Below are 11,033 nucleotides of genomic sequence, written 5' to 3' on the forward strand. Positions count from 1 at the left end.
CCAGCCGCCAAAAGAAAAGAAAGAAAGAAAGAAAGAAAGAAAGAAAAGAAAGATAAGAAACAAAAGAAGAAAAGGAAGGAAGGAAGAAAGGAAGAAAGAATGAAAGGCAGGAAGGAAGGAAGGAAGAAAGATAGGAAGGAAGGAAGGAAGGAAGGAAGGAAGGAAGGATTGAAGGAAGGTAAGAAAGGAAAGAAGAAAGCAAAGAAGAAAGCAAAGAAGAAAGCAAAGAAAGAAAGAGCCCCCAAATAAAGAAGGAAAGGAAGGTAGGAAACAGGGGAAAGGGAAGATTAAGGGAATGTTAAGGGAAGGTTAGGGAAGGTTAAGGAAAGGTTAAGGGAAGGTTAACGGAGGGTAAAGGGAAGGTTAGGGAATGTTAGGGAGGGTTAAAGGAAGGTTAAGGAAGGTTAGCGAAGGTTAGGGAAGGTTAGTGAAGGGAGGCGGGAGGGAGGAAGGAAGGAAAAGAGAGAAAGAGCCCCCCTAGGGTCCCCTTGGCCTGACCTGGTCTTCCTCTAAGAGAGCCCCTGGCCTCACCTGTCCTGCCATTAAGGGCACCTCTGGCATTTCCTGGCCCGCCACTAAGGGCTTCCCTGGCCAGGCCTTTTAATGGCCCCATTGCCACTAAGGGCGGGCCTAGGCAGGCCTGCACCAGAGCCCCGTTGCCTCAGACCCAACCTGGCCTGGCCTGGCCTTTCCTTACGATCCTGCAGGCCTGACCTGGACTGGCACTATGGGCCTGTCTGTCCCAGCCTGGCCCAGATCTAAGGACCTGGGCTGTCCCCAGGGCCCTTCTGGCCTGTGCTGGCCTAGCACTATGGGCCACCTCTGTCCCGGCCTGGTGCTACGGGCACCCCGGCCAGGCCTTGTCTTTCACTAAGTGTTCCCATGGCCTGGCTTGACCCCAGGACCCCTGTGCCTTCGCATGCCACTAAGGGCTGCCCTAGCTCCTAGGCTGCCAAGGGCCTCTTACTGCTATGACCCAGCCTGGCTTGGCCTGCCCACAGAACCCGTCGGTTGTTCTGCCATACGGCCCCCCTTTACCAGCCTGCCCCTAGCAGACCACAGCCTTAAGGGCCACACTGCCACTAAGGCCACCAATGCCACTAAGTGCCCCACTTGACTGGCCTGTCTCTGGGCCATCTTCGCTTGTCTTGGTGCTAAGAGCTCCCCTGGGATCCCTCTTAGGCTCCTGCAGGCCTCACCTTGCCTGGCAGTATGTGCCTGTCTGGTCTAGCCTGGCCCAGAGCTAAGGACCAGGGCTGTCCCCAGGGCCCTTCTGTCCTGTCCTGGCCTGGCACCATGGGCCACATCTGTCCTGGCCTGCTACAGATGCCCCTGCCTGGGCTTGCCCCCACGAAGTGCTCCCATGGCCTGGCCTGACCCTAGGGCCACTGTGCCCTCACCTGCCACTGAGGGCTGCCCAGACCAAGCATGATGCCAAGGGACTCCTACCGCTAAGGGCCGGCCTGGCCTGTCCTGCCCAGGAACCCTTTGGCCTGGCCTGCCACATGGCCCCCCTTTGCTGGTCTGCCCCTAGTGGACCACTGCCATAAGGGTCACCCTGCCACTAAGGGCAGCCCTACATGCCCTAAATGCCCCCGGGACTGGTCTTTCCAGGGACCACTTGGCCTGTCTTCATGGTAAGTGTCCCCCTGGCCTGCCCAGGCTCTAAAAGACTCCCCTTTCCTTGCCTGGTCTGGCTGGCCTGCCCTAAGTTCTTCCTTGGCCTGTCCAGGCTCTAAAGGCCCCCTGCCCAGGCCTGACCCTAGGGCCCTTGGCCTGGCCTGCCCAAGGGACCAATTTCACTGGTTTTCCCCTAAGGCCCCTGAGACTAGACTACTGGTAAGCGCACCCTGCTGCTTTCTTTTCTCTCTCTGTTTTTTTTTTTTTAATTTTTCTTTGTTTTTTCTTGTCTTTTTGGCAGGGGGAGGGGGGTTCTCTTTTATGGTATTTTTCTTTTTTTCTCTCGTTTGCTTTTCTCTGCTATTTTTATTTTTTTTAAAGATGGCCAGTAAGGGGATCTTAACCCTTGACTTGGTGGTGTCAGCACCACGCTCACCCAGTGAGCTAACCGGCCATCCCTATATGGGATCCGAACCCGGGGCCTTGGTGTTATCAGCACCACACTCTCCCGAGTGAGCCACGGGCCGGCCCATCTGTTATTTTTTTTTTTTTTTTCTATTTTTCTTCTTGTGTTTTTTCTGTTTTTTTTTTTTTTTCTTTTAATTTGTTTTTTGTATTATTCTGTACTATTTTTTTGTTTTCTCCTTTTTTCTGGCACTCTTTTTTGGGTTTTCTTCTTTTTGTTGGGGTTTTGTTTTGGGGCTTTTGGGAATGTTTTCTTGTTTTCATGGGGGGCTTTTGCAGTGGCTTTTCTTCTTTTCATGGGTGGTTTTCTTCTGTTGGATTTTTTTTTCCTTTTCTTTTTAAAAAATTTTTTTTCTAAAAAGATGAGTAGTAGAGGGGATCTTAACCCTTGACTTGTGTTGTCAGCACCATGCTCTCCCAAGTGAGCCAAGGGTCCGAACTGGAGTTTTCTTTTTGTTAGGCTTTTGTTCTATATGGGTTTTTCTTTTTTTTTTTTTTTTTTTTTTTTTTTTTTTTTTTTTTGGGTTTTTTTTTTTTTTTTTTTTTTTTTTCTTCTTCTTCTTCTTTTATGGGTTTTATTTTTTCTTTTTGTTGGGGTTTGCTTATTTGGGAGGGATTTTTTCTTCCTTCTCTTTGCATTCTTTTTGTTGGCGTTGTCTTCTATGGGGGGATTTGTTCCTTTGGTGGGGTTTCTTCTTCATGTTGTGGTTCTCTTCTTTTTGTTGGGGTTTTCCTGCTTGGGGTATTTTCTTCTTGTTGTGGGTGTTTTCTACTTCTTTGTTGTGTTTTCTTTATTTTTGAGGTGTTTTCTTCTTCTTTTGGGTGATTTCCTCTTTGGGGTGTTTTCCTATTTGGTGTGTTTTCTTCTGCTTGGAGTTTTCTTCCTTTGGGTGGTTGTTTTCTCCTTGTTCTAGGTGTTTTCTTCCTATGTTAGGTATCTTCTGCTTGGAGTTTTCTTTGGGGTGTTTTCCTATTTGGTGTGTTTTCTTCTGCTTGGAGTTTTCTTCCTTTGGGTGGTTGTTTTCTCCTTGTTCTAGGTGTTTTCTTCCTATGTTAGGTATTTTCTTCATTTATGGGTGTCTTGTTCTTCTTTTGAGTGTTTTCTCCCTTTGGGTGTTTTCTAATTCTTTGTAGTTTCTTGTCTTTTTGTTTGTTTTCTGATTTTTTTTTTTTTCTTTTCTGTCCCAACTTCTCAGCCAGCTCCGTCTTCTCATGCTGCCCCGAGTGCAGTGCACTGGGGACCTCCACGTTCTAATTGGTCTGGATGGAGAGAAGCAATCAGTGGCCTCCTGATGCCACTGGAGACCCACGGCACAGGGAAGGGGGCACAGGGCACTGGCTCACAGGTGCCTTCGGAGGTACCATTTCATGTGAGGTCTCCAGCACCCCAGTTCACAGGTGGGGAAACAAAGGCCCAGGGGGCGAGTGTGGAACGGAGGCTGGCAGGGCGGGTGGCACACCAGGCTGATGAAGCCAGTCTACAGCTCAGCCAGCTGCTCCTGGAGCTCACGGGCCTGGGACAGCACACAGCTGCTGGTGGCATGGTGGCACTGGGTGCCCTCCAGCACCTGCCTGTGCTACTTGCCTCAGAGCCCAGCAGCCCACTCCAGCTCCAGCAGCTGGTCCTCCTGCTCCCAGTTCAGGTGGCTCAGACTCTCATTTTTCTTTATCTGAGCCTGGAGCTGACCTACCAGGCTCTCCAGCTGCTTCTGTAGCTGCTCAGCCTCCACCTGCAGCCCCCGTTCTTCCTTGCTGGGCCCTGCTGGAGGCTCTGGGGTTGGAGGCTCAGCTGAGAAAGGAAATGGATGATGAGGGATTCTGGCCTCTGGAGTTGCGCAAAACCCTCTTCTTGACCCACAGCTAATTCAGCCTCGCCCAGACCATGGCTTCTTGTCTAATCATTCCTCATGCCCAGATGATGGTCGATCATTCAAACCACTTTCAAATAGAGTTCTTCACAATCTCATTCTCAAGATAACTATGGGTAGCTGACAATGGGCACCCCACCCCTCTTTGCAGATGGGGACACTGAGGCTCAGGCGAGCAGACTTGCCATCTGCTGGCGCACACCTATTTCTCTTCCCCCACCTGCTCCCAGGACACACCAGCCCCAGATTACCTGTCCACCTGCTTACATTGGCCTAACAGGTCTCTGGCTCCTGGACCTGACTCAGGCCATGCTCTTCCCTTGAAGCGTGCACCTGCCCAGAGCATAGGGGGTGAGCCACGGAGGGAGCAGCCGTAGAATGGACAGGCTGTCACCTCCCTCTCTACCTCACCCCCATAAAACCAAAACCCTGTGCTGCAGCTGCTCACTTGTTGTGGCAGGAGCTTGGATGTCTCAAGCTTCTTCATCTGGAGCTATAAGGCTGCCTTCTCCATCACAAGGACCTGAAGCTTCCTCTTCAGTTGGGACTGGTGACACTTGTGGTCCTCATTGTTGTTCCTGTAGCCAGAGGTGGAGGAGAATGGAAAGAACAAGGAACAGAAAAGACCACTTTGGTTATCAGTGCACTGACTTTGCCTCACAACCAGAGGATCATGGCATGGGACAGGGGCCCGAGAGACTAAGAGTCACAAGTGCCAGACAGTGGACATGAATTGCCTGAGGCTACACATGAATCACTGGCACACCTGGGGCCAGAGCTTGGCTCTGCACATGTTGAAACCTGTGTGTCCCCCTCATTGTGCTCACCTGTACCCTCCCACCTCCCACTACATTGACTGCGCTGAGGCCCCCAGACCTGCCATCCACTGTCCCCCTCCTACTTCTTGTCCTCCCAGTGCTGGTGGAGAGCATCTCGCTCTTTCTTCACATCACAGTAGGACTGCAAATGCAGAAAGGTGAAATCAGGATTTCACAGGGAGAAGATGTAGTTGGGGCACACTAACATCAACACCTTCAGCAACCATTGTGCAGTGACATTTCCTCCCCTGAATCACACTTGAAATCTTTTTCAAGCATTTCCCAGCCCGTGTTCTCAGTTGGTCCCACTAAGACCTCAGTAAGGGTGGAAGAGGCAAGGAAATAGATCTGATTTACAGCTGGCTGACAGAGGCCCAGGGATACCGGGTCATGTTGTCATTGTTATGACTGTCATCACCATCATTTGACTGTGTATGGAGTGCGTCATCAGGCACCATGCTAACAATGCACTGAATCCTCACAACCACCATAGGAGGCAGTTACTATTACTATCTCCATTTTGTAGATCAAATAAAGTATTATAGGTTAACTGCTAACATCGCTTACAGCTGGGATGTGAACATCCAGGTCTATCTAATTCTCTAAGGCCATTTTTCCCCTGGGGGTAGAGGTGCAAGCGTGAGGGCAGGTGGCTGGACTCACCCTCTCTGCCTCCTTCTGTTGTGCAGAGACAATGGTCAGACTCCACTGCAGCTCTTTTATCTGCACTCAAGTGAGCACAGGCAGCTTGCCAGATGTTCACACTCCCCTGGAATGACAGAGGTCAGGATGGAGCCCAAAGTACTCCCCCAAAGGCCTGCCAAGGCACCAGGTTGAGGGAGGAAGGGTGCCCAGATTCACACCTGCTTTCTGCCAGACCCCATGGTGAGTGTCAGCCAGGGCTCTCTCTAACTGTGCCTTCTTGGATATTAAGACGTCAGTGGTCTGAATCTGAGCCTTTGGGAGAAAAGCCAAATGGATGCTGAGAGAGGGAAAGGAAGGTTCTCCAGGGGACATGAGGGACGCCATATAGTCCACTCACCTGCAGTTGTTCCTGCAGGGAGTTCACTTGCTGACACCTACTCTCCTGCGGTAGGAAGAAGAAAGAAACATCTCTTACCAGGGAGGCAGAGATGCAGCAGCAAGGGACAGGACCCCGGATTGCCAACAATGGCCCAGGACAGGCCCACCAGTGAGGCCAGATTCTCAGGGACCTTGTGGGGCTGAGGGTGGGGTGCAGGGGTTTAGGCTTCTCCAGGTTGGGAGTGGGCATGACCAGCCTGCAGCCTCTCCATCTGAGTCTTTCCCCAAACCCATCAGACATGGAATGAGCGAACAAAGAAATCATGTTCCTCTTTCCTGTTGATCCAGAGTTTCCTGGTGCTTTTTTTTTTTTTTTTTTTTTTTCCATGTGGAGAATCACAGAAAAGTGACTGAAGTTGTCCCCCTCAGCTCCATTCCCCAGACCAGAGTGGTGGGCAGGGGACAGGAATGGATTTTCAAGGAGAAGCTCTCACACCCTATGGGGACGCAAATTGGCAAACTCTCCTCGAAATCCCAAGGAAAGAGAATTTGGATCTTTGTTGGTTTTCACTCACAGCTACAGAGCTGAACATCTGAATCTGGATTCTCTTTAAAGGACAGCCATGGAAACTCCTAGAAATGGAGGCTGAGAAAGGAAAGAGACTACCCTTTTCCCAGCTTGTGATTCACAACAGTGCATGTATTCACCAAAAACCACACACTACGGGACTGGAACTGTTCTTAATAGCAGGGATCCAGGTATGAAAAGGACAGGGAAGATCCCTGTCTCCCTGATGTTTCAAGTGTGCCTAGAAATCTTTCATTCTTAGAGCTGAAAGGGGCCTTTGATACCCTCTAGTTCTATCTCAGGGCACTCAAGCCCTGGCAGGGGAGGTAACTTGTCCAAAACCAAAGACAAAGCAAAGCAGGAACTAAGGCAGGGTGGGAACAGAGGACTTCTGACAACAGTCAGCCTAGTGTTTCCAGCAGAGGGACAGCCCAGGGCACATGTGGCGAGGAGTCAAGCAGGGGTGTCTAGAGAAGAGAGAGGGGGCAGCAACAGAAAGAGCCATGCCGCCTGGTCTGGGGTCCCTCCTGCTGAGAACTAGGCCCCCGAGCACCCCATTTTCCCTTGGCACAGGAACCCCCAGCCCCTTTTCTTCTGATCCCCAAGGGGAAATTGGAGCCCAGGATTGGCCATGTGGAATCAGGGGACCTCACTGGACTCTTACCAATTCCTGGATAATGCTCCTTCGACATTTGTTTTCTATATAGCTGGAGTACCAGGCTACTGCCAGATCTAGGCATCTGCTCTGAGGCACGTGCAGAGAGGAGGAGGTGGAAGAGGTCTGGGGGAGAGGTAGAGACAGCAATCATTAGGGGTGGGGGTGAGGGCAGTCTCAGCTGGCAGAGGGGCACCCAGCCCCCACCATGGGAGGTGGTCAAAAGGCTGGCCCACAGGGCACTTACCTACAGCTCCTTCATGTAAACTGATGTCACAGAGGCCTCCCCACTGATGTCACAAAGGCCTCCCCACTGATGTATAATGTGGGCTAGAAGAGATGAGAGTGCACAAGGAGATGCTCTGTGCCCCTCAATGGCTAAGCCCTCTGCTGTCCTTTCTTCCCCATTGGCAATCTCTTAACTGTGAAAGGGAAAAGCAGTAATATTCAGGAGACCTATAAGCCTCTATACTTCCAAAATACTATTCCTTATACCATCTGACTTAATGCCACCAGCAACCCTACAAGGTGTTGTAATGATCACTAAATGGTTGAAGGAATGGACTGATAACATGACTAAAAAAAGGCAACAATGGAATTTAACTTCAGTCTTCTGTGGCTTTGTCATGAATCAGCAGCTGCCAGGTGGCAAAATACAAATCAGACATTGGGGTCCTCTCTTACAGAGCTGTGAGAAGTGCACACTAGTACTTCTTAAATGTTTATGTCAATGTATCCTAATGGCAGAAGTCTTGAGGGCACACCCCGAGGGATCTGGGGATCTAACAAACAGAGGACAACCCAAGCATCATTTCAGAGAGAAGTCTGTTACGATCTTACAAATCTAGATGAATGTCACACCTGAGTTCATTAATAGATTTTTCCTCTCTCAAAAGAATCGAGCAAATTTCATTCTTTAGAAAGATGCCCTCTATGAATCCTGTGGCACCCCAGATTGAGATGATCTGGGCAAGACTCAAGCTGTGAAGTTCAGTTGCCCAGGATTTGTTCCACAGAAGATAAGCACATCTCCCTCCAGAGGGCACTGACTGAAAGGCGCTCTGGTCCCAGAATCCTAGGGAATTCTAATGTGAGATACAGACTCAGAAATAAATCGCAAAGTGTCTCTAGAGGGTAGAAACCTGGGAGAAAACCAAACCAAACCCATTCTCACAATTGTCACCCAAAGATATTGTCAACATTTCAAGCTCACTGGTGATATGTAGGCTTTTCAGGTAGTAAATATCTAAGTAAAGGGAGTGAGGGAGACAGAAACCTCTCAGTCCTGGTTCCCCTAGTCCTGAGTGCCCTTCCAAATGGAAATTTGTGCCATGACCAGAGAAGATGGAATGAGGGTGAAAACACTTAGGGGACTGGGCCATCAGGTCAAAGGCTGGGCTCCAGGCAGTAACGACAGGGGACGGCTGGCGAGGGCACGGGCTGGGATGGCTGAGGGTGCAGGGATGGCTGAGAATACCTTGGTGAGGGGAGTCAATAGGCTCAGATGGACAAGCCCCATGTGCCTCAGAAGTGACACCGAGTCCTGCCCCTGTCCCACCATCAGAGGGACCTCGGGCTGGGTCTGGGGCCTGTGACCCAACATGCTATACCTTATTCTTGGCCACGGCCAGTTTCCTCTCTCAGGTTTCCTCTGACATCTCGAGGCAGGGAAAAGGTAAGGGGGGCCGCGTCACCACCATCCAGGTACTGGGGAATTGCTTCCTTCAGCTGACAGTGCAGATGTGCAACTGAGCCAGAGCTGGTGGGAGCGGCCAGTGCTAGGCAACAGTGAAGTAGGTGTTTCCTCAATGCTCACGGCTCATTGGTGAATGAGAAAGGAGAAACAAATGGGGTCACGACCAGGACACAGGGAAGATGGAGTCACAATGAGAGCTGCGGGTCACCGGCCCCACCCACCCCTGGGAGAGACCCCCCCCTTGGGGAAATGGGCAGGGCTCTCGCTTGGTGTCCATGTAGCTCCTGTGTGACCCTTCATGGCAGTTGTCAGAGAATTCAAGGCACCTGGCAGAGCAGAGAGGCCACTGTGCAGCCCCAGCCCTGGCCCCTCATGTGCCAGTTCAACCCCTGACCCGGGGCATAGAACCCCAGGGCTCAGGAGGTGGGTGAGGAATGGACAGCAGGCAAGAGTGTATCACTTCACGGTCCCTTTCCAGACTCCTCACAGCTCTGCCCCAGACTTTCTTATCCCAGAAACCACCTCCAAAGACCCCCATCCAGTCCTGCAGCTGCTTCTCCACTTGCCTCCTTCCTCGAGGTTCCCTTCACTAATCCCGGGAGCGTAGCTGCCCCTTCCCAGCTGGGTCCCATCCAGGTCACTCCTGCTTGCCAGATGCTCCTCCTCTCACACCCCACAGCACCCCCTTCTTCCCAGCACAGGCTCTGGGTTCCATCAGACTTTCCTCTTGGGTGCCTCAAGACCAAACTGGGGCGGCTAAAACTGTAAAACTCTCAGAAGAACCCATAAGCATAAATCTTCATGATCTTAGATTAGCCAGTGGTTTTCTAGGCGTGACATCAAAAGCACAAGCAACGAAAGAATAAATGGATAAATTGAACATCATCAAAGTTAAAAACTTTTGTGGTTCAAAGAATGCCACAGAGAAAGTGAAAAGAAACATGAAAAAAAGAAAGTGAAAAGAAAACCACAGAATTGGAGAAAAACTTTACAAATATTATATCTTATCGGTTTTGTTTTGTTTTTTAAAGATGACCGGTAAGGGGATCTTAACCCTTGACTTGTTATCAGCACCACACTTTCCCGAGTGAGCCACAGGCCGACCCAATCTTATATCTTAGCAGGAGCTTGTATACAGAATATATATAAAAAAAGATTTGAACTTGATAATAAAAAGATAAATATCCCATTTTTTTAAATTGGCAAAAAATCGAAGGACATAGTTTTCTAAAGAAAATATACAAATGTCCAATAAGCACATAAAAAGATGTTTGACATCAGTAGACTTCAGAGAAACGCAAATTAAATCCACAATGAGATATCACTTCACACCCACTACCATGGCTATAGTCACAAAGATGCATAAAAACAGTGTTGTAAGGATATGGAGAAATTAAAACCTTCACACACAGCTGGGAAAACTGTACAATGGTGCAGCCACTTTGGAAACAGCCTGAAAATTCCTCAAATGGTTCAGTGTAGAGTTACCATATTATCCAGCAATTCCACTTCTAGTTATATGGCAAGAGAAATAAAACTATGCATCCACACAAAACCTTGAATGTAAATGATCATAACAGCATTATTCACAATAGTCCAAAGGTGGAACTAGCCAAGTGTCCATGAACTGATGAATTAATAAACAAAATGTGGGACATCCATGTAAATAAACATTATTCAGTCACAAAAAGCATTGGGGTGCTGACACATGATACAACTTCACATGAACCTTGAAAGCATTATGCTAAGTGAAAGAGGCCAGTCACAAAGGACCTCATAATGTATGATACCCTTGTTATTAAATGTCCAAAATGAGGAGGTTTGTAGGAAACTAAAGCATATTAATGGCTGCCTAGGGTTGGAGGGGATGGAATAATTGGGGATGATGGCTAAGGGATTTAGTTTTGCAGGAACGAAAGTGTTGTACAATTGCTGTGATGATTGCAAAACTCTGAGTGTACTAAAATCTATCAAATCACACACTTTAAACGGGTGAGTTGTACGGCATGGACATTATATCTCAATAAAAGCTGTTCAAAAACAAATGTGGGGGCTGGCCCGTGGCTCACTTGGGAGAGTGTGGTGCTGATGACACCAAGGCCATGGATTCGGATACCATATAGGGCCGGCCCATGGCTCACTCGGGAGAGCGTGATGCTGACAACACCAAGGCCACAGATTCAGATCCCTACATAGGGCTGGCCCATGGCTCACTTGGGAGAGTGTGGTGCTGACAACACCAGGTCAAGGGTTAAGATTCCCTTACTGGTCATCTTTTTTTTTTTTTTTTTTTTTTTTTTTTTTTTTTTTTTTTTTTTTT

The 11,033-nt window shown here is 49.2% G+C and overlaps 1 protein-coding gene across 1 annotated transcript; it reads right to left on the minus strand.

Moving 5' to 3' along the window:
- Window positions 1-2,541: 2,541 nt before the first annotated feature.
- LOC103588661 (bromodomain-containing protein 4A-like) lies at window positions 2,542-6,044 on the minus strand. Its single transcript, XM_008570413.1, has 2 exons — window positions 5,814-6,044; window positions 2,542-2,649 (listed from the first exon to the last, which is right to left on the minus strand). Exons 1-2 carry the CDS (start codon window positions 6,042-6,044, stop codon window positions 2,542-2,544), a joined length of 339 nt encoding a protein of 112 aa, XP_008568635.1.
- Window positions 6,045-11,033: the final 4,989 nt, after the last annotated feature.

The sequence above is a fragment of the Galeopterus variegatus genome, unplaced genomic scaffold (genome assembly GCF_000696425.1).
Source record: "Galeopterus variegatus unplaced genomic scaffold, G_variegatus-3.0.2 Scaffold600, whole genome shotgun sequence".
NCBI lineage: Eukaryota > Metazoa > Chordata > Mammalia > Dermoptera > Cynocephalidae > Galeopterus > Galeopterus variegatus.

What these genes read in the sequence shown, in the direction of transcription:
- LOC103588661 (XM_008570413.1), bottom strand. Translation starts at nt 6,044, where the DNA reads ATGCCCACTCCCAACCTGGAGAAGCCTAAACCCCTGCACCCCACCCTC. An exon ending in CCCTGCAGGAACAACTGCAG is followed by an intron (nt 2,650 to 5,813) that starts GTGAGTGGACTA and finishes AAACCCATAAAA; the next exon opens with GAAGAAGAAGAAGAAAAAAA.